The sequence below is a fragment of the Xylona heveae genome (genome assembly GCF_001619985.1).
Source record: "Xylona heveae TC161 unplaced genomic scaffold L228scaffold_5, whole genome shotgun sequence".
Taxonomy (NCBI): domain Eukaryota; kingdom Fungi; phylum Ascomycota; class Xylonomycetes; order Xylonales; family Xylonaceae; genus Xylona; species Xylona heveae.
In genome coordinates, this window is record NW_017264197.1 from 908893 (window position 1) to 936544 (window position 27652).

At 48.3% G+C, this 27652-nt stretch overlaps 9 protein-coding genes across 9 annotated transcripts; 4 read left to right on the forward strand and 5 right to left on the reverse strand.

Moving 5' to 3' along the window:
- Nucleotides 1-74: 74 nt before the first annotated feature.
- L228DRAFT_268162 (Adaptor protein complex AP-2 alpha subunit) lies at nucleotides 75-3497 on the forward strand (the record flags this gene model as incomplete). Its single annotated transcript, XM_018335085.1, has 8 exons — nucleotides 75-90; nucleotides 153-240; nucleotides 300-313; nucleotides 365-408; nucleotides 472-761; nucleotides 820-1154; nucleotides 1231-3188; nucleotides 3381-3497. The coding sequence occupies 8 exons, from the start codon at nucleotides 75-77 to the stop codon at nucleotides 3495-3497; spliced, it is 2862 nt and encodes a 953-aa protein (XP_018188334.1).
- A 1065-nt stretch (nucleotides 3498-4562) lies between these two features.
- On the reverse strand, nucleotides 4563-5589 carry L228DRAFT_268163 (hypothetical protein; the record flags this gene model as incomplete). The annotated part of the gene is made up of 2 exons (XM_018335086.1): nucleotides 4563-5291; nucleotides 5461-5589. 2 exons carry the CDS (start codon nucleotides 5587-5589, stop codon nucleotides 4563-4565), a joined length of 858 nt encoding a protein of 285 aa, XP_018188335.1.
- A 1673-nt stretch (nucleotides 5590-7262) lies between these two features.
- On the forward strand, nucleotides 7263-10318 carry L228DRAFT_268164 (hypothetical protein; the record flags this gene model as incomplete). Its single annotated transcript, XM_018335087.1, has 4 exons — nucleotides 7263-7982; nucleotides 8049-8847; nucleotides 8904-9394; nucleotides 9452-10318. The coding sequence occupies 4 exons, from the start codon at nucleotides 7263-7265 to the stop codon at nucleotides 10316-10318; spliced, it is 2877 nt and encodes a 958-aa protein (XP_018188336.1).
- Nucleotides 10319-10836: 518 nt separating this feature from the next.
- Nucleotides 10837-12156, reverse strand: L228DRAFT_247167 (hypothetical protein). Its single transcript, XM_018332580.1, has one exon. The coding sequence runs from the start codon at nucleotides 12130-12132 to the stop codon at nucleotides 11287-11289; it is 846 nt and encodes a 281-aa protein (XP_018188337.1). The 5' UTR covers nucleotides 12133-12156; the 3' UTR covers nucleotides 10837-11286.
- Nucleotides 12157-13712: 1556 nt separating this feature from the next.
- On the forward strand, nucleotides 13713-14372 carry L228DRAFT_135878 (hypothetical protein). The gene has a single exon (XM_018329134.1). The coding sequence runs from the start codon at nucleotides 13802-13804 to the stop codon at nucleotides 14135-14137; it is 336 nt and encodes a 111-aa protein (XP_018188338.1). The 5' UTR covers nucleotides 13713-13801; the 3' UTR covers nucleotides 14138-14372.
- A 2377-nt stretch (nucleotides 14373-16749) lies between these two features.
- On the forward strand, nucleotides 16750-18669 carry L228DRAFT_135944 (hypothetical protein). Its single transcript, XM_018329135.1, has 3 exons — nucleotides 16750-16823; nucleotides 16902-17911; nucleotides 17983-18669. The coding sequence occupies exons 2-3, from the start codon at nucleotides 17025-17027 to the stop codon at nucleotides 18491-18493; spliced, it is 1398 nt and encodes a 465-aa protein (XP_018188339.1). The 5' UTR covers nucleotides 16750-16823; nucleotides 16902-17024; the 3' UTR covers nucleotides 18494-18669.
- A 370-nt stretch (nucleotides 18670-19039) lies between these two features.
- On the reverse strand, nucleotides 19040-22154 carry L228DRAFT_282868 (NAD(P)-binding protein). The gene is made up of 8 exons (XM_018336053.1): nucleotides 22001-22154; nucleotides 21442-21494; nucleotides 20792-20960; nucleotides 20600-20607; nucleotides 20364-20537; nucleotides 20143-20215; nucleotides 19590-19947; nucleotides 19040-19456 (listed from the first exon to the last, which is right to left on the reverse strand). The coding sequence occupies exons 1-8, from the start codon at nucleotides 22033-22035 to the stop codon at nucleotides 19337-19339; spliced, it is 990 nt and encodes a 329-aa protein (XP_018188340.1). The 5' UTR covers nucleotides 22036-22154; the 3' UTR covers nucleotides 19040-19336.
- Nucleotides 22155-22480: 326 nt separating this feature from the next.
- On the reverse strand, nucleotides 22481-24385 carry L228DRAFT_247171 (hypothetical protein). The gene is made up of 4 exons (XM_018332581.1): nucleotides 23927-24385; nucleotides 23543-23858; nucleotides 23082-23492; nucleotides 22481-22965 (listed from the first exon to the last, which is right to left on the reverse strand). Exons 1-4 carry the CDS (start codon nucleotides 23961-23963, stop codon nucleotides 22575-22577), a joined length of 1155 nt encoding a protein of 384 aa, XP_018188341.1. The 5' UTR covers nucleotides 23964-24385; the 3' UTR covers nucleotides 22481-22574.
- An 891-nt stretch (nucleotides 24386-25276) lies between these two features.
- Nucleotides 25277-27547, reverse strand: L228DRAFT_220446 (succinyl-CoA ligase beta-chain mitochondrial precursor). Its single transcript, XM_018330241.1, has 10 exons — nucleotides 27392-27547; nucleotides 27235-27318; nucleotides 27097-27169; nucleotides 26938-27037; nucleotides 26305-26850; nucleotides 26200-26246; nucleotides 26072-26146; nucleotides 25797-26014; nucleotides 25641-25731; nucleotides 25277-25581 (listed from the first exon to the last, which is right to left on the reverse strand). Exons 1-10 carry the CDS (start codon nucleotides 27443-27445, stop codon nucleotides 25538-25540), a joined length of 1332 nt encoding a protein of 443 aa, XP_018188342.1. The 5' UTR covers nucleotides 27446-27547; the 3' UTR covers nucleotides 25277-25537.
- Between the last annotated feature and the right edge of the window lie 105 nt (nucleotides 27548-27652).

Here is a 27652-nt window from a genome sequence, read left to right on the forward strand (position 1 = left end):
GACTGGAACGCAGCATAACAGAGCACAATTGCTTGGTCTACAAACGCTCGTAGAAGCGTTGAAATAGCGGCAAGATGTCGTCGATGCGAGGTGGGTTGCAAAGAAATGCAGTACAGGGATAAGCCGCGATGAAGGTGCTAAGGGTTGTATAGGTCTTGTGCAATTCATTGCGGATCTTCGAAATGCTAGAGCCCGGGAGTTGGAGGAGAAGCGAATCAATAAGGAACTGGCAAATATAAGGTGAGTGGGGGCAAAACAGGTCCTTTTGGGTTTGCACAGGCTAATTGATTTCACGGCAGACAAAAGTTTAATGGTATGGTTTGCTTATCTGGGGGCAACGCATTGAAAGTCTAACGTGCAACAGACGGAAATCTCAATGGATATCATAAAAAGAAATATGTTTGCAAGGTGAGACCTGCAGACGACCTCGGACATGGTAACGCGACCTTATTCTAACGGGAATCAAAATAGCTCTTGTACATTTACATTCTTGGCTGGAATGTCGATTTTGGTCACCTGGAAGCCGTCAATCTTATCTCCGCGACCAAATATTCCGAAAAGCAGATTGGATATCTGGCGGTCACACTCTTCTTCCACGAGCAGCATGAACTACTTCATCTTGTCGTGAACAGCATTCGCAAGGACTTGTTGGACTACAATGAGCTGAATAATTGCTTGGCACTACATGCAATTGCCAATGTTGGTGGTAGAGAGATGGGCGAGGCATTGAGCGCCGATGTACACCGTTTATTAATTTCGCCGTGGGTTACAAATCTAAGCGTGGGATGACGCTGTGGCTGTTGCTGATTGGAGTTATAGGACATCAAAAGCTTTCGTTAAGAAAAAGGCCGCATTGACATTGCTGCGACTATATCGCAAATATCCTGGTATTGTGCAGCTGGAATGGGCAGAGCGAATCATTTCGCTCATGGACGATCCTGATATGGGCGTGGCCCTTTCGGTCACTTCGTTGGTCATGGCTTTAGCGCAGGACAACCTCGACCAGTACAAGGGATGCTATGTCAAAGCGGCTAGAAGATTGAAGAAGATTGTTGTGGATAAGGATTATGCGCCAGACTACCTTTACTATAAGGTACCTTGTCCGTGGATCCAGGTTAAGCTTCTGAGGCTGCTACAATATTACCCCCCTTCTGGTATGTCTTGTCCAACTTAAGCTGTTGCTTAGGACGTGTCGTTTTGGGAATAGCCAAGCTGATTTATATTTTGTAGAGGACACTCATGTGCGTAGTCTGATCAGGGAGGGGCTGCAAACGATATTGGATGCTGCCATGGAGATGCCCAAGAACGTCCAACAGAACAATGCTCAAAATGCCGTTCTCTTTGAGGCTATAAATCTGATCATTCACCTCGATACGGAGCATGATTTGATGGTACAAGTCTCTTCGCGACTTGGTAAATTCATCCAGTCGAGGGAGACAAACGTCAGATATCTTGGTCTCGAAGCAATGACCCATCTCGCCGCGCGATCAGAGACTTTGGATCCTATCAAGCGACACCAGAACATTATTATTGGTTCTCTCCGGGACAGGGACATTAGTGTGCGTCGAAAGGGTCTTGATCTCCTTTACAGCATGTGCGACGCCTCCAATTCCCAGCCGATTGTCTCGGAGCTACTGAAATATCTTCAAAACGCCGACTACGCTATCCGCGAAGAGATGGTACTCAAGATTGCCATTTTGACGGAAAAGTATGCTACGGATGTACAGTGGTATGTTGACATATCGCTTCGGCTGATTGCAATGGCTGGCGATCATGTCAGCGACGAGGTGTGGCAGCGTGTCATCCAAATCGTTACGAATAACGAAGAACTTCAAGTTTATGCTGCGCAGAATATTCTGCAGTACGTCAAAGCGGACCATTGCCATGAGACCCTTGTCAAGATTGGTGCGTATCTACTGGGAGAATTCGGTCATCTTATCGCCGACAGCCCGGGTTGCTCTCCGATCGAACAGTTCTTAGCGCTGCAGGCCAAGTTTCAGAGCTGTTCAACAAGTACGAAAGCAATGCTCCTGTCCTCCTTTATCAAGTTTGTCAACCTATTCCCTGAGATTAAGCCACAGCTGCTGCAAGTATTCAAAGCCTATAGTCATACTTTGGACTCGGAATTGCAGCAGCGGGCATGCGAGTACTTGACTCTGGCGACTCTTCCAACAGACGATCTTTTGCGAACAGTATGTGACGAGATGCCACCCTTTCCTGAGCGGACATCAGCATTACTTTCTCGGCTCCATCAAAAACACGCAGGCACAAGCGACAAACGGACATGGGTCATTGGTGGAAAAGATGCGAATGCGGACCCAGCTGAATTCAATTTGGTGCAAAACACTGGTCTCAAGCGATCATTCACCAACGCGGGAGCCGCAGCCAAAGCGAACGGCAAACCAGCAGCTCTTGCTCCATCCGCAACAAATGGAACCAGTACTTCTCTGGCGAAGGATCTTGCGGGCCTGGATCTCAGCGCTGATACGCCGACAAGTTCCCAGGCGCCAAACCTTGCCAGCGCCGCACATCTCAGTCCCGACTGGCAGATTGGTTACAACCGCCTACTGCTGCGCCCAGAGGGTGTGCTTTACGAAGACGTGCAAATCCAAGTGGGGCTGCGGTCCGAATATCGCGGTCAAATAGGCTGCGTGATTTTGTATTTTACCAACAAGTCTTCTGCTGCAATCGGGTCCTTTACGACAACCATTGATAACCGCTCCGCCGACCTTTTGAAAATCGACACCAAACAGCTTCCCGACGAAACCATTTACCCTGATGGCCAAGCGCAGCAGATGATCATGTTTGAAGCAAAAGGACTCTTTACTGACCCGCCCACCATTCGCATCTCATATCTCGCAGGCGCTCTACAAGCCCTCACTCTCCAGCTGCCCGTCGTGCCACACAAGTTTATGGATGCCGCTGGATTGAACGCGGAAGACTTTTTCAAACGGTGGCGCCAGATTGGCGGACCCCCGCGCGAGGCACAAAAGGTGTTTGGTCTCGTGGGCAAAGGTCGCACGATTGATCCGGTCTTCACAAGAAACGTTGTCGAGGGATTCAAATGGGGCGTTCTCGATGGAGTAGACCCTATTCCAAAGAATCTCGTGGGCGCTAGTGTTTTGCATACGAGCGAGGGCGGCAAATTTGGATGTCTCATGAGGCTGGAGCCTAATTTTGAGACCAAGGTGCGTTCATTTTATTTCCTGAACTTTGAACTTTCTTACTCCGCTCCTCTCTTTTCTTTCCTTTTCCTTTCCTTTTCTTTTCCTTTTTCCCCCTCTCTTTTTCTCTTTTTTTTGGTTTGATTTCGAGGCCCTTTACGGCCAAAGATGTTGCTTTGTTGCTCTGAATTTTTATTTGCTGACAACCTGTAACAGATGTACCGACTGACTATCCGAGCCACGGATGAAAATGTCCCAGAATGCTTGCTCAAGGCCATGGTCGATCGACTTGCGCAGGGTATATCTGCGGATGGTATGGCCAATGGTCGCTAAGATCCATTCAAGCTGTTCACCTTTAATTATAGCTGTTTTTTTTATTCAATATTGTAGCTGTAGCTGTCATTTATATAAGCCCATGGGATCTTTCTTTCTTTTCTTTTTATGTTGCTCTTTTCCCTTTTCTCGTTTTCCCCCCCCCCTCCCCTATAACGTCGTTGTCGTTGTCCATTCTGGCTTAGCTATCATTGTAGGAGTTTTTTTCTTTCCTTTCCTTTCCTTTTCTTTTCCTTCTTCCCCTTTTCTTTTTTATTTTATTTTATTTCATCTTCCCCCCTTTCTCCTTTGTCCTTTCCCCTTTCTCCTTTTCTCCTATCCTCTTTTCCCTTATCGCCTTTCTCCTTCTCCTTCTTCTTCTTCTTCTCTTCTTCTTGAGGCCTTGGCAGAAATCATCTCAGATTATATACCGTTATCTTACAAAATAACTTTTTAATTTCCTCCCTTTACTCATTCTTCGTTTCTCCTCTTTTCCAAATCATTTTCGTTGTTTGATCATTAATTTGTTACTTCCATTCGGTCCAACAAAACGACAACAACAACAACAACAACAACAACAACAACAACAACTCACATCAGCATGTTTTTACACAGATGCAAGGCTTGCTAGCGAGCAAGCAAGCAAGCACGCTAGAATATCTATTGTACTGCATGCAGCATGCATTTACCGTGTAGTAACTAGAGTTATTTTGAAATTTCTGACTTGTTGTTGTATACTGCACACACACTGAACGCTGCACGCTGAATACTGGACACTGGACACGTACAGACTAGCGATTGATGTCATGATATAAAAAAAAAGATTTCTTTTTAAAAAAAAAATTAAAGCTCGAATGATATGGTATATAAGGTAAGGTAATGAAACAACACTTCTTACGGAAAGGAAGAAAGAGGTTCAAAAACTTTTTTGTCGTGACGCCCAGCTCGTTCGCGGATTGGGATTGGGAAAGCGCAATCAATCGTTTTTTGCAAAGAAGTCTGATCTGAGCCGAACGCCTTGCGCCTGTAGAATCGCCTTGCACCTTTTTCCTCGATCGAATAAAAAAAGAAGAAGAAAAAAAAAGGTTATACCACTCTCGCGTCTGCTTTATTCGTGGGCCGTTGTCCAAAAATTGTAGTTCCGACACGCACTTCATCGCTTCCCTGGGAGATGGCGCCCTCAAAGTCGTTGCTCATGCCCATACTCAACTGCAGGTTTTCTCGAGGAATGCCCAGTTCGTCTGCAATCTGATCTCGAGACTCGCGGAGGGTAATAAAGTCTTCGTTTTCGGTTTCGGCCGTGGTGGCGCGCGATCGTGCAATGGAACCGATAGTCATGACGCCGAGCAGTTCGAGGTGCGGGCACTTTTCGACGACATGCCGACAGAGATCGATTGCTTCTTTGCCCGGACTTGCGCCGGACTTGGCGTCTTCGCCGGATGTATTGATTTGCACGTGGATGCGGAGTTTTTCGGTAATGGGAGCTGTCTCAGCAGACGAAGTCGAAGAGGATGAAGCATCTGAAGCAACCTTTTCCACAAGACTTCTCCGGCCTTTTTCGAGCTGATCGGCTTTCTTGATGCTATCGACTGACGAAACGCACCATAGGTTGGGAATCTGCGAGGCGAGAGGTAGGCATTTATTGGATTGGAGGCCGCCGATAAAGTGCCATCGGATGCTGCGAGGAAGCAGAGCGGCCTTTTCGAGAAGCTCTTGCATGTAGTTCTCCCCAAAATGGAGCTGCGGGGTCGGCAGTCGGTGCAGCGTGAGAATGTCGCTGGCGGGCTTGAGTTTCGAGACGGCGATGAGGCGGATCTGTGTAGCGCGGCAGGGTTAGATGAGGGTTTCCCCGCTTGAGATGGGATTGGGGAGAGGAGGGGGGAGGGGGGGGGGCCAAGCTGAAAAGCATAATTGCTAGGGTGTAAAGACGGGAGAAAGGGATCAAGGACGATTGTGCTGTTGGGTATTGGATGAAAAGACGTACGTTTCTATTCGCCGTGTTGACGGTTTGTATACGAGCAGCCACCGCAGCAAGGTTGTCGGCCAGCTGTTTGGTCCGCTGGGGATTCATTTGCGTCTCGACCTGCTCTAATGTCGGCGCAGCAGTGGTCATGTTTTGTTTGTCGCCTGAAGTTTGTAGTTGAAGTGTTGGTCACTGGTCGAGGGCGGCTCCAAGAACAGTATGTCGCTCTTTTAAGGGAAGAAGGAAAAAACAATGCCTTCCGTAGAAATAGAATTATTGACGATATTGAAGTGTCAATGTGTCACGCATGGTGAGGGCGGATATAGACGGAACCAAAAGAATGGTAAGAGTAGAGATAGGCAAGACAATTATTATCACCAAGGGCGGGTGAATCAGAGAAAAGTGACCTGGGCCGAGGTCTAACATGTAACCAATGAGAGCCATAGAATTGTAGCTACGGGATGAACTTACTTGGTATGGTTAGTTCAAAGGGGGTTTCGTCCTCGTGAGAGGTGGATCTCCACCTTGCGCTAGTCTTGATCAGGCTCTCAGAAGTTTTGTCGTCAAACGTCTACGACCAGAGTTCTCCGTCAAAGGCGCTTTTAGCTTCCTCGTTGTCATCCGGACACTTTCACTCTGTCTCGGTCTCTAAAGTGCCGAGCAATTCTGGCCAAAGAGGCTACAGTAATCATACCCTCGTACCTGCCTCTAGTAACTACCTCGGAGATATTACTCTCCTACTCGCCAGTCATGGTCAAGGTACGAATTCGTTAGAGGACATAGTAGTATGCACTGTACAGAGGCCATCTATAACTGGGGAAATCTGGGGTTAATGCTGGCCGATGAGATTTGTTCTTCTATTTGAATGACACTCTTGGTCTTGTGGTTGGGATGGAGATGCTGATCAGTCGACTCCAATACCAAAAGGCATGGCTGGCAGCATGTGGCGTGAGACCAAGATCTCGTGTGGACAGTCAGAATGTAAATTCATCTTCTACAACGAGTCCAATTAACTGAATTTGCTTCCTAAAACATTAACTTACCCATTCTTATACAGAGGTATACCTGAAGAAAAGGATTCTAACCAAGGGCAGACAAGTATAGTCAAGTGGGTGACGTTGTAATTAGCTCGGGGCTCTCGCGGTTCCTGACTAAAACTTCCTCCTTTTGTCCCCTGAAACCGAGAAAAAAAGCCACAAAGCCCGAGCCGAACCAAGTTTGGAACTCCCACGAAACCCCCCCTTGTCTTCCCCCGTTGTCTCCCCCTCCTCTAACCCCCTTCTCTCTCTCTTTGTGTCTCGTGCCCGCAAATTTCAATTCAGGGTCTGGTTGTTCTCATAGATTTCTCTTGTCCTCCTTCGTTTTCTTCGACTGCACTCGTGTTTGGTGCATGTACAGTCTCTTCCTTTTCATTACTCTATCGTTTTGCTGGGCATAGACGACATCCTTTTATATTCACTTTCTTTCCATCTTTCTTTTTCTCGCTGCCTCCACTTTTGCAATTGGCTGGCCGATAGAATAGCGCTTTCTTTGGCGAATTGATCGCCCCAATTCCCCACTCGACGTCATTTGTGACCCCTTTTAAGGGTTCACAGATTTTCTTTTCCTCTCAAGATCTCAGATCTACGCATTACCTACTCCTAAGGGAGACGCAGCTGGCCTGAGCGTCTCTGACGGCGACACTCCCCTCCTCCGCGAGCAATCCTTCCTTGGTCATTTCACCTTTTGATCCCGAGCCAATTGGCCCTGGAGCCGTTTCATTTAGTACGATACAGTCATTCACATTTATTCCACTTCACCTGCCCCCTGCGGCCTCCGTCGGAATGTCCGCCCGCTCGCCGAGCTTGTCACGCACGAGTCGTTTCTCCCGCGAAGGCTTTCAACCGTTGGGCGGCGGCAACATGCAAAACAACATGAATCCCAACGATGCCACAATTAACATTCCCATGAATGAGATGCAAGGCCTGAACAGGTCGCCTTCTGGCGTCCGTCAGCCGAATCATGAAGGCGCAGGTTCGCCTTCAGATGAGTTCTTGCAACCTCCGACCGAAGGTGGTCTCGAGAAGAAACAAAGCATCTTCCGTCGCGGTCATGGAAGCCGGGCTGGCCGCCGAAGAGTCACCAGTTATGGCACCCCGGGAGGAGAAAAAGAGTCCAATCGTTACGACGGGGACAAAGACTACCTGAACCGCATGGGCAAAGTCTATAATAAAATTCTCAACTTTTCCATCATCACTCGCTACTTGGTCTATATTGCTCCTTTGGGTATTGCCTTTGCTATCCCCATCATCATCGGCGCCACGGTCGCCAAGAATGCCACCTTGGGCGGTGTTCGGCTCGTCTGGTTCTTCATGTGGATCGAGGCGGTTTGGCTGAGCTTGTGGGTGTCCAAGATTGTCGCCAAGCTGTTGCCCTATCTCTTCCAGTTCCTCTGCGGCATCGTCAGCCAGGGAACCCGCAAGTATGCTCTTATTCTCAAAGCTCTTGAAATCCCTCTTTCTTTGGCAGGATGGGCGCTGTGCTCGCTGGCCACTTTCAAGCCGGTACGTATTGGATCCGTATCCAACTCCTACTAGAGATGATGACGTGAACTGACCCTCGACTGGCAGATTATGGTCCGCAACCCGACAACCCGTGCCGAAGGAAGTCAAACTCGAAAATGGGAAGACATTGTTCAGGAAATTCTGGCGGCATCGCTCATCGCATCTCTCATCTTCCTCGCAGAAAAGTTCCTCGTCCAGATCATCTCCATCAATTACCACCGCAAACAATTCGACTTCAAGATTCGAGACGCGAAGCGAAATGTTCAGCTACTCACGTTGCTCTACGAAGCGTCTCGGTCCATCTTCCCCCAATACTGTCCCGAGTTTGCAGAGGAGGACTATGTCATCAACGATCTCATCAATATCTCCCTTGGCAAGAAGAAGGGACATAAACACTCGGGATCGGGAACACCAATGAAGATTATCCAGAATGTCGGTCGTGTCGGAGACAAAATCACCTCGGTCTTTGGAAACGTGGCACAAGAGATCACCGGCAAAGAAGTCTTCAACCCCGACTCTGCGCACTCGGTAGTAGTCGGCGCGCTCGAGAAGAAGCGATCTTCCGAGGCTCTGGCCCGACGAATCTGGATGTCATTTGTAGAAGAAGGAAAAGATGCTCTGTACCTGGTCGATATTATGGAAGTCCTCGGACCGGACCGTCGGGCCGAGGCCGAGGAGTGCTTTGCCAGCTTGGACCAGGACGGCAATGGAGATGTCAGCTTGGATGAAATGGTTCTGACGGTGGTCAACCTAAGCCGCGAGAGGCGATCCATTGCTACGAGCATGCATGATGTTGACCAGGCCATCAATGTTCTCGACCAACTGCTCTGCGCGGTGGTGGGCATTATCGTCGTCTTCGTTTTCGGTATGTATTTCAATTTGAGCATTTTGCTGCCTGTGCTAATTTTTTTTAATCTCTAGTTGCCTTTCTCAACAAATCATTCACCACGACTCTTGCCACAGCTGGTACAGCTTTGCTGTCCATGTCCTTTGTCTTTGCCATTACGGCCCAGGAGATTCTCGGATCCTGCATCTTCTTGTTCGTCAAGCATCCTTACGACATTGGAGACCGAGTCGACATTGGAAATGACCAGCTCTTCGTCGAACACATCTCCCTCCTCTTCACCGTCTTCAGAAGAGTCGCCAACAACCGAATGGTCCAAGTCCCGAACAATGTGCTCAATACCAATTGGATTGAAAACGTCTCCCGCTCCAAGGCAATGAAGGAACAGCTCAGCATGTACATTAGCTTTGACACCTCTCTGGAGGACATTCAACTGTTGCGCAATGAGATGCTGGCATTCGTCAGTGACAAGGAGAACTCGAGGGACTTCCAGCCGGATATCGACGTAGAAGTTACTGGTATTGCTGAGATGAACAAGATGGAGCTTCGTGTTGAAATCAGGCACAAGGTAAGTGATTTACTCGTATTTGGTGGTCAGAAGCACAATCTGACTGTTGTCACGCAGAGCAACTGGTCCAACGAAACTATCCGCGCAGCACGTCGGTCCAAGTTTATGTGTGCACTCGTCCTCGCTCTTCGAAAGGTTCCCATTTACGCCCCCGGTGGTGGTAGCGCTCCTCTTGGTGACCCTGGTAACCCGACATACTCGGTTTCTGTTTCCAACGAGATAGCCGCCGCAAACAGAGACGATTACGCTGCCAAGAAGGAAGCCAAACGTCTTGTCCCTACCAAGAAGCTTGAACCCGAACCCGAACCCGAACCTTTTGCGTCAAGCGATGCGAATAATACCGGTTATGCGACCGGAAACGAACTGTCCAGATCAAACGGCACGCTCACCAGACGCGCTGGCATCGAACGAATTGTCTCCGAAACCGATGCAGTTCAAACACTCAACGCCCGGAACAATACCGGCCAGGACATTGGCGACGACTGGGACGGCGAGCGTGGCGACGAAGTCACTACTCTCGGCGGACGCGACAGCTCTGAGACCAAGCGCGGAAACGATCTTGAAGAAGTTCGAGGCCTCCTTCGCCGAGAGAGCACGGTCGGACGCCGAAAGCGTTCTGCCAACTCGGATATGCTCAACGTTCCCTTGGACACTGATTCGCCGCTTGCAACCGGCTATGGCGCTCAGCCTTATGGCGGACACTCTGATGCTTACAACGGAGGACAAAGTGGAGCAATGTACGCTACAAACCCGTACCAGCAGCAAGCATCATCCATGTCGTCGCAGTATCCTCAGTATCAATACCCGACAGCACAGCAGCAGCAGCAGCAACAACAGCAGCAACAACAGCAAGTACAGTCGTCCCGGAATCAGCCTGCTGGTACCGTTGCGGGACAGCACCAACAATACCCATCAGCCATCTAAAAAAAATAATTACGCAAATTCCAACATGCCTTATGCTATTATGAGCGGTCATTTCATTACATTATCATCATATCCGTCAAATCACATCATCCATCTTCTTCTTCTCATCATATCTGTGCAAATAGCACCCATCATCATCATGTAAAAACACCACAATATGATCAAAAAAGTACATGATCATCTAGATAAATTTTAGCATAGTGTCTCACGGGCGCAATAGGCAAAATTTAGGGCTGATCTTTTGTTATTGATAAAAACTAAGCTGTGATAACAGTTAAAAACAAATACGCAAAGCAAGCCAGTCAAAGCAAAGAGTGAAAACATGATTTTCGTGAGCGCATGTTCAATCAAATCGACCCGCGATTTCCTTTCACTCGAAAGCTTTTTTCCTTTTTTTTGTGGGGGTTTCTTTCTTTTACACCTTTTTTGGTGGTGATTTTCTTGTTTTCCACCTTTTTTTTTGGTTATTTTTTTTCATGTTTTCATCCGAGACGTTCCTGCGAAAAAAAGGACGGGCATGCATGAAGTGAAGCAAATATGAGCAAAGCGAACAGCGAAATAACAAGAGATCAGAAAGGGACAAATGAAAGGCTGTGCAGAAACACAGGGTAAGAGCAGTGTCTGTGTGACTGTAGACCGTGGTCCGTGGTCTGTTAAAAGTGTGTCAGAGCAAGAGAGAGATATTCCCAGCACTAGAAAAAGAAAGGGTTCTCAGTGCTGTGAAGCTGTGGGGCATTTGGACCAGCAAATGCACGTTTTCCTCAAATATTTTGAGGTACAACTCTTGCTCTGCACATCTTTAATAGTCCTCGGTCCTCGGTCCGCAGTCGTTAGTCGTTAGTCGCGGTGAGTCGTGACTGCTGTGTCATATTTGAATGCAAAAACTGTGATATACAGAAAAAGCAAACAAACAATGACAGATATGCAGACAAGCAAACAGCAATAACAGGACTGTGACTGCTCCAGGACTACAAGAGTCCGACAAGACTCACAAGAGCCACGACAACAGTGACACAAATACACCAGGCAGCTGGAAAGCGATGAATCAGAGAATTGGTAACCCCTGCTGCTGCTGCTGCTGCAGATGTGGTTGTGGATGTAGTGGCCAATGCAGGTGCAGCAGGTAAAGTGCCCGTGGCAGAGCAAGGGACGTTCATGTTGAGTCGAGGATCGAAACACATGCCATACCCTGGGGCGCTGGAGGACCGGGAAGTAAGAGTTGGCCAGTAACTTGTCGTAGTATCTGTGTTCATCGAAGAAGTAGACAAAGGAGGGGAAGAAGAAGATGGAGAAGAAGAAGGAGAAGGAGGAGGAGAGGCGACAGTGGCCAAGAGTAGATGGTTGATTGAGATAGTGGAGTTGGTGTCGGAGCCGAGCGAGAGCAAGGTGTCGCTTGGAAGCGTAGAGATAGGACGAGAGGTTGTGGGTGACAGGTTCGAGTCAACTTCCGTAGGAAACTGAATAAAGGTGGCAGACGAGTCCTCGCTGAAGAAGGTACTGCTTGATGAAGAAATCTCGGAGTCAGAGAACGACTTGGCAGATGGAGAAATCTTGGAAGTAGCGGATGAAAGAAGAAATGTCTCAGAAGGAGATTGAGAGAACCGAGACTCCTGAGCTGAAGATGCTTTTTCGACAGTGATTGTAATTGTGCGAGTGGACGTCGAAGTCTCAGTCGAAGTGGGAGAATGCTTTGGCATCAAAGTATAGAGACTGGGATACTCTTCCATTGAAGTCCCACTTCCATTCTCAGAAGGGCTTTTGAATGTAGCATCATTCGTGTGAGGAGACTGCGAAGCTAACATGAGATTAACCATGCCTGCTGAACGCTCCGAGGGAGACTTGGGGGAACCAGCTGCAGTAAACGCTGAGATCATGGTCTCGGCCGGGCTGGAGACACTTGAAGGGTTCTGGGTATGAATGACCGGACTCTCAGTGTACAAGAAGCTCTCAGCAGGAGAGACGAAGACAGAGCTGTCAGTAAGAGAGAGTGGCTCAAATGCGGTGACTGAGAAAGTGGCAGCTGCCGAGTGGTTCTGAAAGCCACGTCTGAATTTGAGCGGTCCCAGAGTGGTTTGAACATCCATGTCCTTTGAGGTGACAGCAGCATCCTCATGATTGTATGCCTGGGTGGCTGGGACTGAATTGCCTAAATTGACAGGACTGTTAGCCTATTCCTTATCTTGTGTAAGACCGTAGATAGGCAGGAGGTGAAGAGTATCAAGGGAGAAAGAGGAAGTTGAAAGCTAAAGGCATGACAAATGGTGAAATTCAGCACTTACCAGCAAACCCCGTGAGCATTTCGAGTTCTGAAGTGATCGAATCCTGAACATGAGTAGTTTTGCTCTCCGTGTTATAAACAGATTCAAACGCAGAAGCTGAGGCGTTGCTCATGTTGTGATTGAGGTTCAGCAAGTGCTCAAGTGGGTGCTTGTCTGCGTGGAGATTGTCATGACAAGCTTCATTATTTGCCAGGGAGGTTGCTTTGGCTATGTCACGAGGAAAGTGGGCTGGAGTATATTTGCTGCCATGATTGTTTTGATTGTCATTGTCCATGGTACCATTGATGGCAATACCTGGGATGCAGGAATTAGCTTTTTGTACAATCACCAATTGTGTTTTGCAAGGTCTTGCTTCGGCAAAATTTTCAAGCCTGAAGTAAAGAAGATAGCCACCGAAGTCGCTGCAAAGATGGAACAAAAGGGACAAGAAGGGAAAAAAGTCAACATACCAGTTGGAGTGGCAGAGCTGGCAGTTGGTCTGGGCACCACAATCGAGAAGTCCCACAAGGACGAAATGCCGTGCTGGGGAATAACATGGGTAAGGAACCAGATCGTAAAACCCATCAAGAGAAACACGGTCATTGCAGGGATTGTCGCAATGAGCTGTTCAAAAATGAAGCAAATATAATCCCAATACCACTCTAGAAAGCGATGTTCATCAATCGCCCGCTGGAGTTCTTCTGGATCCAAATGCTCAAGCCAGGATCGACGTCGATGGCGGCCACGATGACGGTCACGGTCACGCCCATGCCGGGATGGAATATGGGCACCGTGGATATGGCCACGGCCACGGTGGTAACCATCATCGTAGTAGTCTCCCGGCCAGCGGGTAGCCCTTCCAGTTGGACGTCCATTGAGATTGAATTCATAGAGGGTCAATCCAGAAAGCTCGAACAGTCCCTCATAATCATCAGCAGAGTCGTCCTGACCAGCATAAGGGGCATAGCTATGATTGTGATTCCTATTGCGGAATTCTCCCTGCTGATCAGCCCCCGAGGACATGCCAGCTGCTCCTGAGAAAGCCATTTTTTTCGTTTCTTTCTCAGAGTTGTTTTTTAAGGTTGTTTTTTCAAGTTTTTTCTAAGGTTGTGGCAAAGGATAAAGAAAAACAAGATGTTAACTGGGTCACGAAAGAGTGAAGAATCAAAAGGCGATTTAACAAGAATGCTCGAATCGATAGCCTTTTGTGAGTGAAACGTGTCTGATGGTAAAGTGGTTGAGTAGAATGAGTGGAGTGAGAGATGGGAAATTGAGAGTGGATGTTGACGTTGTGGAGATTTTAGATTTGCGGGGAAAGTGGGGTGTGATTTGTGGGGGATCGCAGGGTCGATCTGGCGTTTGTGGATCAGGGACGGCTCCAAGGGCATGGGGTAGGGTTTGGATTTGCACAGTCTGGAGATTGAGGTTGGTTGACGGGGCAATGTCTGCTTCCTTGGGCCGAGGGACAGGAGTCGCGGGCTCAACGCGTGCATCGTGGGAACGGAACCCGCAGTTGAGAAGGTTGCTGAGGTCCCCAATGGCGGGTCAACGTACCACCTAAATGCAATTCAGAGCCAATGATGAAATTTTCTGAAGATCCAAGACAGAACTTATACTCTCTAAATAGTCCACTGTCTTTTGAAGGCAAAGCCTGAGTTCACCAAGATTCGACGACGGTGATTTGGGCGTAGAGGACTAGCGGTTGCCTTGTATTGACCGGCAATTGGCGCTCTGGAACAAGAATCTGTCGCCAGCTCAAAGAGAGAGCTGCACAAGACGTCCCTGCGTAGTCTCCCGAATCATTGCCGTTTTCAGAAAGCAGCACAACTTCATTTCGTAGTAGATTTGAAGTACGCCTTACCTGTTACATTAGCATTCAGATACCCAGACAAAATGACAGTGGGGATCCTTCTTGTATTCGCAGAACATAGGAAAGAAAGAAAGTCATCTTGCAAATTGAGAGCACGGTAGGCACGAATGGATATTGCGGTATCAGAACATAATGTGACAGGCCTCATCAACAATGATCTGGTCAATTCAAGGCACATAGAAAGCGGCCACTTGGATGCACATCATGCAGAGCAACAGCCACTTCTGTAACGGCAAACGAGGCATGACCAGCAATTGTATTGATAGTAAGCTCTGATGCTTGAGAATAATATTGTAATTTGACTCCAGATTGTACCACTTTGCAAAAAAAGCACGCAGAATAGCACATCAACAAGCACAACTCACGAGTCAAACCATTTTAATCCTTCACTATTTCGACGGCGGTTTCGGCTTCGGGCTGGGGGCGACTTCGATCTAGAGACATATCGGGATGATTCCACACATTCCATTGACCACTGACATTATCTCCAGGGCTTCTGCCTCCCAGAAGATTTCACTTGGAGCAAAAAGTTTCCTGATGGCTTCGAAATGATGAACCTTGGACGCGATGAGAGTGTGGCAATGATACCAAAATGATGTGGGAGGTCGGAGCGATGGTTGATCCGGGGGGCGTCGGCGCTTCAGAAGGGGCCGCTTCCGCTCGCTTCACGAATCTCACCTCTTCTCCCTCAACCACCGCTGGAGCTCTATTGCTCTTCCTCAAATTCCAAATTCCCCTCCAAAAACGCGTGTGAGGTTGTGGCTGAGGCTTACCGGTTGCCGAGAAAATGGCCGTTAGGGATGGGTAATATTCAATGGTCTTTCGGAGTCGAGCAAAGGGGATATTCCAAATGGACAGGCTTCGAGACTGCAGGGCTTACTCATGACGATTTGTACGTACGGGTAAGATCACGGGTTAACTCCAACTGAGAAAAGGGCTTTGACTGAAGCAAGTTTAGTGAGAGATACGAAAGAGATGCTAGCGGTATTAGCGACCAATGGTGCGAACGTTATCATGGCTTCCCTCGTTCGGGCTGATTCATCAAGCCGCTAACTGAAGCTCCGCTTTCTTGTCCCTCCCTGCCTCCCGTTCGCGCTGCTCTGAAAGGAATTGAAATACAGGGTCGAGAAGGGCGGGTTATGACTAGGAAGCACTGCCATGTTACTAAAAGACAAGTATTTGAAGTCTTCCATGTGATTGACTTGTTGGCGTGTTGTAACTGCACTAATTGTACGAGCATGTCCGCCCGGCTACTCGTACTTGATAATATTTGGAATGACAAAGCAAAGCAGCCTTACTCATAGCTCGTGGTTTATCGCTTGCTTGCCGCTCTTCTCCACTCACTACTGATATACTCCACCATGCAACTGCCTTGACAAGGGTCAAGCGGCTTTTAGCCCAGGGAACAGAGGACAATCATCCTACCACTGCTGCTTAGGTTTCTCCGGAGCAGTCTACTGTCCCCTCCGCTCATGCCCATTATCAGGGATGACAAGAAATTATTTCCATGCTGCGCCGTTGGATAAAGTGGAACATTCCAAATTATGGTGCGAGCAAGCCGTGTTCTTCTCCCATCAATCCAAAACCTGTAGAAACCTTGGTGGTTGTGTTATTACCCTTTTGAGACTGGAAGTCAACTAAATACATCATGACTGCTGCGCCGCGCCTGACACTCTGTGTGTAAGACACGGGAACGTAGATGTTGGAGGAAAAGTCAATTGCTGCTAAGAAGAGAGAGACGGCTGAGCAAATTGTCATAATCATCTTAAATTATAGAAATCTTGATCTCTTTGCGATAATCTACCTTTCGTTCATATAAATCATTCCTGCCGGCAGCTTCGAGCAGCCGAGTTGCAGCCGGACCAGCCCAGCCCTCCAGCCGTAACTCTCTTGACCAGACAGCCATCCTCCCAAACTACTCGACCATCCCCGCCACCACCACACACACCATCTCGTCGAACCTCCCTGTCCTTTAACATCTTAAATAAAGGTCCCCTTGCGACACTGATTTCAAGACCTTTCAGACAGAGATTCGTTCTCCATCCCTCTGCATCGCTTCCTAATCGCGGCTGCATTCGTGTTGGGCCTGTCGCAGTCCTCACCATGGACCTCCTGAGGTCGAGGTTCCTCGCGACAGTGTTTCTCTTTGCCCTCAGCTTCACCTATGCAAATGCCCAATATGTGGTCCCTTCTAATTTCTCCAGCATGGAGGTGTCTGTGAATCATGTCACGATGGCACTGGTGGTCAATGATAACGCTAGCCAAAACGTCGCTCTCGAACCACTTACGGTTGCTGCTGGACGTCATGATAACTCGACAAACAGTTCTTCTTCGTCTGAGGTAATCTTCATGTCTTTTCATAGTAGCATGCGATAGTGTGAGGAGAGCGTTCTTTGGAGCATGATTTGAGCGAAGCTATTCAGAGAATCTCGAAGCTGATCATTGCTTTGTGCAGAAATCCATTACTGGCTCGCTCCAGCTCACCACTCCAGACAGTTACTACAATCTTCAGAAGGGCAATATTCCATATGTCAGCTGTGATCAAAGCTCTTATCCTGGATTGTTTGATGTCAACAGGATGCTTGACACCGTGGCTGGCGACAACCCACAGGCCATTATTCTTTTTAGCAAATCAGCTTCTGGATGCTCGCTCACCCCCAATAGCGGATTCAGCTTTCAGATGCTCTACAGCATGACGAACTCGAATGAAGGCAGTGCAATACAAACTGGCCTGTTGAATCGGCAACAAATATCTGCCCAGATTGGGCCGGACAATTCCAATTCCAATTCAAGCTCGGGCAATAATAATAATTCTGGTGGCAATGGTGGCAATGGTGCTGGAACTCCTACCACCGCTGTGGCCATGATTATCCTCTACAGCGTAACAGGCGTCATCACTGCTCTGTTTTTGCTCATTATTGTCACGGGTGCTGTCCGTGCCCATCGTCACCCTGAACGTTATGGACCCCGGAACGTGCTTGGACGCACCCGGCAGAGTCGTGCCAGAGGCCTTGCTCGTGCCATGTTGGATACAATTCCGATTGTTAAATTTGGCGAAGCACATGAGCAACCCAAGCCTGCGGACCAGGATGTGGAGTTGGCCAATACGGCTGGTCAGCCAGGAAATGAGACTACCGCCACTGGAGGTGGGACCAAGCATGGTGGAATCGAATCTGCTGCCGAAGTCGTTGCAACCCCAAGTGATGGCGCTTCCACTACTATGCCTGGGGCCTCAGCCTCTCATGATCCCGCTTCTCATGATCAAGTCCAGCCTGTGTCCTCAGCAGACCACCTTGAAGAGCATCAGCCGGCAACAAACAGCAACGAGGAAGGTCTCACATGTTCCATTTGCACTGATGAGTTTGTCAAGGGACAGGACATCCGTGTGCTTCCCTGCAATCACAAATTCCATCCTGAATGTGTTGATCCATGGCTGCTAAACGTCTCAGGAACTTGTCCGTTGTGGTATGTACTTTTTAGGCCGGCCCTCATTCTCCGAGCCCTCTTGTCTTAACAAGGTATGCTAATTTATCTAGCCGTATTGATCTCCGTCCTACTACCTCTCGCACCTCGGAAAATGACCGCCAAGAATCTGATTCCCATGATCATGGACGCAATGGCCTTCCTCCGCCACTTGCCGCTGATGCCGAAACTGCTACCGGCGGCCCAGGAAATCGCTCCTCTCGTCGCTTTAGCGCCTTCATTCACCAGACACTTGGCCCCAGCCGGATGCAAGACGCCACTGCTGAAGAACGCATTGCTGTTTTACGTCGATTCCGCGACCACTGGCGACAGAACAATGAAACCTCTGCTTCTGACCGTAATGGATCTGGTGTTGCGCCTAATTATCCCGATGGCGAGCAAGATCGCTCAACCCGTCAACGCCTGAATGCCCGATTCCGCGATACATTCCACATTCGCACTCGTCGCCGGGATAGCATGCTTGTAGGAGCAACTCACGATCAGCATGGTCCAACGGCTTCATCTGCTTCGAACAACGATCAGCCGCCTCCGGAAGTAAACGGCGATCCTGCTTCGCGGGTCTAAGCCCTGGTCCTCCATTGCCTCGCATTGCATGACACAGTGTTTCTCGATTGTTATTTCTCATCGGTCTTTTCGCCTTCTCTCGGAATTCTCGGCTTCACCACAAGAAGACATGGGATTTACAAGCGAGCTACAATAAAATCTAGCGCTTTTAGTGGGGGCATTTTTGTTCCTCACAGTACCTTACGGAGTTTATTTACAACGAAATCCATCACCTGCGGGCAGGCGTTTATCGGGTACGGGTTATGATGTCCTCCTGAATCGGCGCATGGCCTTCATCTACTCACGATATTTATGATATGACGGGAATTTATGGAGATTAGCTGCACTGACACTGGGACGACTGATTTTTACTATGGCTCATATTTATCTATTTACCTATGGATATCTCCGGTCTCAATTGGCGTTTTTATTTATTTCGGCGGCACGTTCGGTTTCAAATCAAATTTCAGCGGGTCTGATATTAAAGCAAGCAATGGAAAGCTTGAATGAGCGTCTCTCATGGCAGACATTTCACCATGGAGAAGTCCGTCTCGGTACTCATCCAAGCCTTCCTTTGTTCTTTGCATTCATGGGTTGCGGCGGGGCGTTATTCACTGATTTTCTACTTGCTTGCAATCCCCCTTTCGGCCTTTCCTGGTCCATGGTCGATCTTAGCTGATCAACCGATTGGATCTCATTGTAGGATAGGATTCGATAGGATGGAGTGGATTAGCAATATGAGCTTGAATTAGCATGGTATTTAGCATAGCTTGCTCAATTAACCTAGCTATTTAAGCAAATTTATTCAACCGGTATTCAAAGGGACCTCGTTTTTCTGTGACTTTCACTGTATCCTTCCTAATTCTATTCATCCTTTTTCGCCTCCGTTGTGCTCGCTGCCTTTTCTCTTCCCGACAACGACGCTTTCTTCTCAACATCGGCCCGGAGAAGGTTGAGTCCGAATTTGCGATACATGAAGTAATCCTATACACATTTTTCCATCACATGTAAGCCAACCATATCAAACATGATACAGGACGCCGTTACCAAAAAAGGTGGACAAAGTGGAAAGACTAAAAAGGGGGAGACAAAAGAGAGCAGAAAAGAGTAATCTCACCAAAACCCATTTCGGCGCAAATCTGTGCGCAAACCACACCTTCCAGGCCCCGTTTCCTTCCCAGATCCACGCACGGGTCTGTCTCCAGTAAAAGCCCAACCCGCTGGTTATGGTGCTGCTGCCAAACAGCCACGTCGACCATTTCCGCCGCCGTTCGTGGCGAGATATTTCCTTGAGCACGCTCCCCACGACGGACGCGGCGTACGCCTCGTTCGGCATGGCGCCTTCTTGGCTGAATTTGACGCGTCGGTCGTAGTGTTCCTGGATAGGCGCGTACAGGGAGTCGTCGATGAGGAAGCGCTCGGTGCGGGTGATCCGCGAGCGCACGCCTCCCGTGATGATGGTCAGGACTTGGACGCTATGTGTTGAATTGTGTTAGTAGGGATGCGGAGTGGGAAAGGGGGTGTACGGGTGAGGAGAGACGGGAAAAGCAAGAGAGGTGAGCAGAATAGGGTGAAAAATGGGAGGAGACAGAGGGAAGGAGGAAAAGGGTGGGAAGGGGAGGTAAAGAAGGGTGGAAGGGTGGAAGAGAAATGTAGGGACAACAACATACTCGAATGGCTCGAGCTCAAGACGGAGCGAGTCGCTGAAGCTATGCAGCGCGGCTTTGGAGGCGTTGTAGATTGCTATTTTGGTAAGCAGAGTTAGTATCTCAGATATAAAGATGGGATAGAGGTGTAGTAGGGTGGTTGGTACAGCTAATAGAAAGAGAGAGAGATATATATGGGTCTGAGTGGAGGTGACCAGGGATGGAAATACAGGGCTGAGACTTACATCCAAAGACAAAAGGCATGGTGCCTGCCAGGGATCCAAGCTGGACAATAGTTCCCTTGGACTTTATCAGCAGCGGAGCGAATTCCTGACACATTCGCACGACAGCGAAGAGGTTGACCTCGAATGTCTTGAGGATTTCGTCCTGTTGTGCTTCCATTGCGGGAACGGTGTAATCTGTCCAATGTTAGTATCATGGACAGCTTAAGGAATGTTCAAGACGAGTCAAAAACGCTTACTTCGGCCCCTATTTAAGTTAAAGTGCATGTTAGTACATATCCATCAGTTATTGCGTTGCAAGCCGCATGACCATAAAGAAGAAGCCTTTTTCTTTTCTTGTGTGGCGCATATATGACCAAAGAAACAGGTCTGACATTAATGCATCAAGAGCAGCAAATTGATTGGTCCCAACAGAGACGAGAAACACTCACGCATTGTTAACCAACACATCTAGCCCACCGCCCGTCAACCTCTCCACTTCGCGGCGCGCTTTCGTCACGCTTTCCTCATTGTCCACTTCGAGATCAAGCGTTTCGATCCCGAGCGCCTCGAGATCGGCCAAGACTGATCTTGAGCGCGCAGTGGCGAAGACGCGGAGGCCTGTAGTGTATTGCATTAGTTATATCCTTTTATTTCTATGAATACCGGCAACTAGTCCTTCCAGCTGCATATCCTTAACTTCTAGTAGAGTAACATTATCTGTTCCTTCCCAGCTGCATATCCTTAACTTCTAGTAGAGTAACATTATCTGTTCCTTCCCAGCTGCATCCAGACCAAAAGTTTCAACATTCCATCAGTTTCCGCTCGCGATGATGTAATTTGGACTTGCTCTTTAGATCTAGAAAAATGGGGTTTGAACGCTCTCAAGAAAACAGGCTTTGACATGAGACAAGGAGAAAACTTTGAACATCCATATATCAGGATAAAGTCTTGAAAACGGCTCAATTGGACTGCACCATCAAACGAATATCAAGCTTTCATAAACAGTGGGGAAAAATATATATATATATATATATATATATATATTGAGAGACTAGAAGCAATGGCAGTTAAAAGGCCAGTAAACAATGAAAACACCTACCTTTCGCATGAAATTCTCTGGCAAAGGAATTTCCAATGCCGCCAGGACTGCACCTATATATTGCAGCACACCAACGCATTAGCACTTGATATCGGATAGTGATATACTTCAAGCCCTGAGCCCTTTTTTAAAGGCTCTCAAGCCCTCCGGCCTCTAGCCCGGGATTGTGTACAACGTAGACAAAAAGAGCGTCTCGTCCGCCATGGCCACTATATGTATCGCGGTGGTCCACCACGAGGGTCAGTCCATCTTAAACGCTTGACCGTGCTGCCATTCTGACCTACCTCTCCGCTTTCCGCCATCCGCTAACCGCTGCTAGTTGAAGTAGCCACTCTTCGAACAGAGATATAGGTAAGAATGACGGCCCGATCAGTCGTTTCAGCAAGCAGCGCTTATTGAACAGCGGAGAGGTAGATACGAATGGCAGCCCGGTTGAAGCGTCTACGATGGACTATCCGACCAGTGCAATCCAAGTACCAAATGGAGTAAACCAAAACAGAGTAAACCAAAACCAGTAAAACAGAATGGAGTAAACCAAGACGGAGTAAGAGGAACATACCCAGTAATTAAAACCGTCTTGCGCTGGTCCGGCATTATTAAAAACCCCTCGATATAAACCGATTATATTATTTGGTAGAAAAGCGCAGGTGGAGCAAGACGTCCTGACGTTAGGATTAGTGGAGCTCGAACCCCAGGGTCGTTACGAAGTATCGGAGTACGTAGTATGTTGGGGAAAGAAGTCGGAGCTGCCAAGTAGTCGTGGCGTGAGCCGAGACACATGCTGCAGCTTTATTTGGATACCCGCACGAGCTTCGATGTGCATTTAACGAGATGATTGGTTCAGACACAGTACTCTCTAGGGAGGCATGCAATATTAATGCCCGAGCACGTTGAAAGAAAAGGAGGGTTTACTTTGTCAGTTGTAAAGAAATAGAATGGAATATATCAGCCGTAAGATGGTAGAATGGAATAGATTAAGGTCGACTAATCTCATAATTCAGGGTATCTCCCTAGCTACGCCGACAGTACAGACAGACCCGGTGGTGAAGTAGGTAATCACTCCAGGAATAAGTTACAGCACACATACAAAGTAGAAACAATAAGAAAGAAAGGAAGAAAGAATCGTAAATCCGCTAATTCCCCGTCTCGGGGTCAATCGCTTCTTCGTCGGCCTGCCGCCGTCTGACACCGTTGTTGTCGGAAGGCGATAGTATATCTTGGCCCTTCCAGCCACCTTCGTCTCTGTCGTCTCCCTTTTGGGGCCAGAGAATCTGGCGCAAATATATGGCTCGAATCATCATTGCAAAGACGAAGAACCATGCGATGACCAAGGCAATAGTGAAGATGCAACCGACAATTTCCAAGCCATATGCATCGAATGCTTCAGCAACGGCAAAGGTCGCCGTGATCAGTGCGGTATTGGGAAAGACGAAGCTGTACCACGTCAGTGTAAAGTCGAGTTTGCCTGGGCCGACGCATGACCAATGGGCGCCGACTGAGACGAAAAAGAACCATAGCGAGAGCCTGGAATTTATTTTCCCTAGTTAGCCGATCCTTCTAATTATTGACAGCGCCAAAGACATCGATGAAGGCGAAGGAGACACGGAGGGTTAGGGGCGAAAGTAAATGGTAAGTCATACCCCCAAAGCCAAATCCCAGCAAAACTTCCAACGACATGTAGAATAGGCGCAGTGACGGAAAGATCGCCCAGGAAATTCTCTGGCAAGGTCCGTCCGGCAGCGCTCGACATGGATATGATCCCTGTTGCGGTGAAGCCGGCAGGACCCACTGAGACAAACATGCCAGGCCTTAGATTCCCGCGGGGAAGCTTCTGTGTCATGAGTCGGTAGATGAAAGCAGCATTAATAGTCAAAGACACCATGAATCCAATGCCTTGTAGAGTCCAGCCGCCGATGAGAATAGACAGCGCCCGCTGCGATGATAACTTTGTTGCCAAGGTTCCAGCGTGGGGGCCGATAACGAGAAGCGGATACGCCGGGAAGATCCAGATGGGAGTCATTTCATTAATGGTAAATGTTTGTGTAGACCATCTAAAGGTGTAAGTTTACTGGCATATAACAGATAACTGGGGATCATTTACATCTCAAGATATATGCCGACGGAGAATAACAGTGCGATTCCGGCATAAATCCAAAAAATAATCATGACGGTCGTATTCAGCCAATGTCCGACATTGAGCAGACCATATTGACTGATGTTTAGCAAGATCAGGCCAACACTAACGATAATGGCAGGAACAAAGAGGGATTCAGTGGGATGCACAAGTGAAGCTCGCAGGCATCCCGGGTGAAGGACGAAGCGTGTTATGATCATGCAGCAATTGATGAGAAAAAGGCATAGATTAAAAATGAAAAAGATGCAGCCAATCGCAAATAGTCCAGGGAATCGGAGCGATACTATTACATTTTGTTAATGCTGATGCGTATCCATGGCGTAAGTAGACGTCAAGAAGAGATGGACTTGCCAGTATATAGCACATTGGCCACCCCGCCAGTGGCCATGTTCATTGCGAAGAACGACCATGTAAAATGCCGTATGCGCTTCTTAAAGTCCAATTCATGATGAAAGCCTCGGCCACACAACATGGCAGCGGCCCAGAGCAACAGACACCAAGCCCTCACTTCTCGAGTCGCTTTTTGTCACTTCCCGCTTTGCCGGACGTCAACGATAAAGTTGAGAGTATGATAATCGATACCTCAGTTAGTAACCTAAACCCGCATTCCAGACTCTCCCGTCCATTCATCCTTTTGGGGCTATGGATGTCAATACAACTGCAAGCCAAAAGGTGGGCGCGAGTGAATGATAACAGGTCAAAGTGTAGGATAGCAAGGCGTAATTTGAAGATGATGAAGCAACATTCTATTTATAAACCACCACAGGTACTCCGTAGCCAAGCAACTCGATTTCCTACTTTCCTTGATTCTCGTCTTGTCGAGCGTAGGTCAAGTGCCTCTGGCACCCGTGCATATCATGTCGAGAGGGACGAGTGGCCCGAGCATATCCCGAAATCCAGCCGATGCTCGCAATTTATCGGAGTATATCGACCCCAGCACGACGGTTCAATGAAAATCGTACGATGCATGCGATTGCGAGGGAGCCCCCTGGGAAATTTAAGCTTAAAATGCCAAGAATGCGAACCTGCATCAAATGAGTGATATACATGGAAGTTGCTGACGTCATATGCAGGCCAATATCAAATCTCCAACACATTCCAGTCTTCAAAGGGCACTGTATCACAAGTCGGAGCAGAAACCAGAACACCAGGCTTTGATTTATCGAAACTGGTCAATTGCCATTTTGAGCTGAAGAAAAATCATCGTAGCTTTCTACCTTTAAAAAGCGGAAAGGACTGCTATTGGTAACAGCTTTGTGAATTGCGACTGCGTTCCAGAAGTTTAACCGATCAGTACCATGGGTGGAAAACGAAGATTGTAGGGGCCACAGCCATATATATTCAAAACACAAGATAGGTCTATCCAGGTTCTATGTATTGCTCCTAAAGTTATTCCTTGGCAATGGGAGACTTTTTGTACTACGGATTCTTCCGGCAACAACACTTTTTATTTATCCATGCCATAGAATTTGCAAAACGAAGTCACAGCCACGCATCATCGAATAGTGAGGAAGAAACGCATCTGAGAGAATTGTATTGTCTTGCACTTTAGGGCGAGGATAGTGACTAATCCATTTCACTTAATTGTCGAACCTGTCTGCAAGAATAAGGAGATAACTTGGCAGCTAATGAATATGTACTGCTTACGCAAGTCTAAATCTCGGCATCATTTGCATCACGAAAAAGAATGGAAGTCAAAATGTATTCACACAAGCTGTATTGATATACCACCAGCAAAAAGCAGCTATCTGCTGAAAAGACACCCGAGAGGGATGCAAACACCCTCCAGCCACGTCGTCAAGACCAAAGACGACCACACAACCGCAATGTACACGAAGGCGATATAGATGAAACGATATACAAAAGACAATCTCGGGCCGTCGTCAGAAGCTATCGCGGTAGAACATCTAACAGAGTCGGCCTATATCATGAGGGAGAAATAAAGGGGGTCAAAGTGGTAATTTAAATACCGAGGGTGAACTCGACACCAACGTCGATGTCACGAGCTGAGATGATTAGTTAGCTCGCTATTTCAGCTCAAGAAAAGGTGTCCATCAAAACTTACCCATCTTAACAACCTTTGAGAACTGAACTGACTTCTCAGCAGCGCTCTGCAGGTCGTCAATGGAGAAGATCTTGAGACCGGACTCGTTAATCTGCAGCGAGAATTAGCATAATCACGAAACCTTAAAAGGGGAAAAGCAATTTATTGGCGACCCACAAGCTGAGCGGCCTGCTCCATATTGGTACCCTGGAGACGGGCGATGATGGGAGTACGGAGGTTCATCTGCTTGACAACGGAGATAAGACCGTTGGCAATGGCATCGCAGCGAACGATACCACCGAAGATGTTGACGAAGATAGCAGTGACCTTGGGGTCAGAAGTAATGAGATCGAAGGCCTCCTTGATAGCCTCAGCGGTAGCACCACCACCGACGTCTGGACGGCGTTAGCAAATTATCTCTAGGACAAGAAAAGCCACGAGAAATCTCTTACCCAAGAAGTTAGCGGGGGAGCCGCCGTTGAGCTTGATAATGTCCATGGTAGCCATGGCGAGACCGGCACCGTTAACTAGAGCGTATTAGCGTACATGACCCTTTGAAGTAGGTGAATGTGGTACTCACCCAAGCATCCAATGTCACCATCAAGCTTGATGAAGTTCAAACCGTGTCTGAAGCACAAACGTCAATTGTAAATTCATGGATATGAGATCCATAAAGCAAACATACTCAGCGGCCTTGACCTCCTCGGGGTCCTCCTGGGTTCTGTCACGGAGAGCAAAAACCTCCTGTTGTCTGAAGTCGGCGTTGTCGTCGAATCCAAGCTTAGCATCCATAGCAAGGACCTGGTGGTCGGAGGTCTCAGAGAGAGGGTTGATCTCGATCTGGGTAGCATCCTTCTCCATGAAGAGCTTGTAGAGCTTCTGGATGGTGTCCTTGGCGTCCTCAATGCACTGCTGGGAGAAGCCGATCTTGGTAGCGATCTCGCGAGCGATCTCATCGGTAACACCCTCGTGGATGTTGATCGACTTGGTGATGATAGCCTCAGGGCTCTCCTTGGCAACGGTCTCGATGTCCATACCACCCTGGGAAGAGGCAATGATGACGGGACCCTGGGTAGCACGGTCCATGAGGACGGCAAGATAGAACTCACGGCGGGCGAACTTGCGCTCGCAAATGTAGACGGAGTTGCAGATACGGCCCGCAGCGCCAGTCTGCTTGGTGACGAGCTTGTGGCCGATCATCTGCTCAGCGAACATCTTGGCCTCGTGGGGACTATATGTAGAGGATATAATATCAGCCATTGAGGCTCAGACGCAAGCCAATAGTGCCCAATTGAGCTCAATTAGAAGATATCCTTACGAGTAAACCACTCTCACACCACCCTTGAGACCGTTATCGAAGGTACCCTTACCACGGCCACCAGCAAGGACCTGGGCCTTGATAACCATGTCGTTGTCGCCTAAGTACCATGAGCATCTTACTTAACAATTCAATCAATAGCTGGCATGTAATTCTTACTGATCTTCTTGGCGATGGCCTCGGCCTCGGCCGCAGACTTGGCGACCTCACCAGCAGGAACACCGACGCCATACTGCAGAAATCAGGGTCAGCTTCATTATAATCACCAATTGAGCGAGAAAATGGGTGGTTTCGTACATCCTTAAGAATCTTGCATGACAAGTACTCATGAAGAGACAATGCACGCTTCTGCTGAGCACCAACAGTTCTCAATGGGGCGCCCTGGTAGCAGCTATGAGCTCTTTGTTCAAGATCTTCTGCGGTCGCAGCTTAGTGGTAATCGGATAATACGAACCTGGAGCGCTCTGGTCGCACTCGCCAAAGGCCGGTTCCGAATCAGTTTGAACATTGCGAATGGCTTATGCCGGCGGAGAGGCCCAGGGGTTGGAGAAAATATGGATTAGCGGGGGGTTTGGTTTCGTCGACGAAGATTGTCGATGAAAGTTGAGGTTGCGATCCTACGGAGGTTCGTTCTTGGTTGTCGATGTCACACCCGGCAAGCGAAGCCAAAATTGACGAGACTAGAGAGACCTTAAGCGCAAAACACCAACTGCCA

Coding starts and splice junctions, on each gene's coding strand:
- L228DRAFT_247167 (XM_018332580.1), bottom strand. CDS start 12,132: ATGGTTAATCTCATGTTAGCTTCGCAGTCTCCTCACACGAATGATGCT.
- L228DRAFT_135944 (XM_018329135.1), top strand. CDS start 17,025: ATGCTTGACACCGTGGCTGGCGACAACCCACAGGCCATTATTCTTTTT. Junction 17,912..17,982: donor TCAGGAACTTGTCCGTTGTG/GTATGTACTTTT, acceptor TAATTTATCTAG/CCGTATTGATCTCCGTCCTA.
- L228DRAFT_282868 (XM_018336053.1), bottom strand. CDS start 22,035: ATGCCGGACCAGCGCAAGACGGTTTTAATTACTGG. Junction 21,495..22,000: donor AAGACGGTTTTAATTACTGG/GTATGTTCCTCT, acceptor TGCAATATATAG/GTGCAGTCCTGGCGGCATTG. Junction 19,948..20,142: donor CTTGAGCTCGAGCCATTCGA/GTATGTTGTTGT, acceptor TTCAACACATAG/CGTCCAAGTCCTGACCATCA.
- L228DRAFT_135878 (XM_018329134.1), top strand. CDS start 13,802: ATGGTAAAGTGGTTGAGTAGAATGAGTGGAGTGAGAGATGGGAAATTG.
- L228DRAFT_247171 (XM_018332581.1), bottom strand. CDS start 23,963: ATGGCCACTGGCGGGGTGGCCAATGTGCTATATACTG. Junction 23,859..23,926: donor GGCCAATGTGCTATATACTG/GCAAGTCCATCT, acceptor AAAATGTAATAG/TATCGCTCCGATTCCCTGGA. Junction 23,493..23,542: donor GTCGGCATATATCTTGAGAT/GTAAATGATCCC, acceptor TTACACCTTTAG/ATGGTCTACACAAACATTTA.
- L228DRAFT_220446 (XM_018330241.1), bottom strand. CDS start 27,445: ATGTTCAAACTGATTCGGAACCGGCCTTTGGCGAGTGCGACCAGAGCG. Junction 27,170..27,234: donor CATGCAAGATTCTTAAGGAT/GTACGAAACCAC, acceptor TGATTTCTGCAG/TATGGCGTCGGTGTTCCTGC. Junction 26,147..26,199: donor TGGTGACATTGGATGCTTGG/GTGAGTACCACA, acceptor AATACGCTCTAG/TTAACGGTGCCGGTCTCGCC.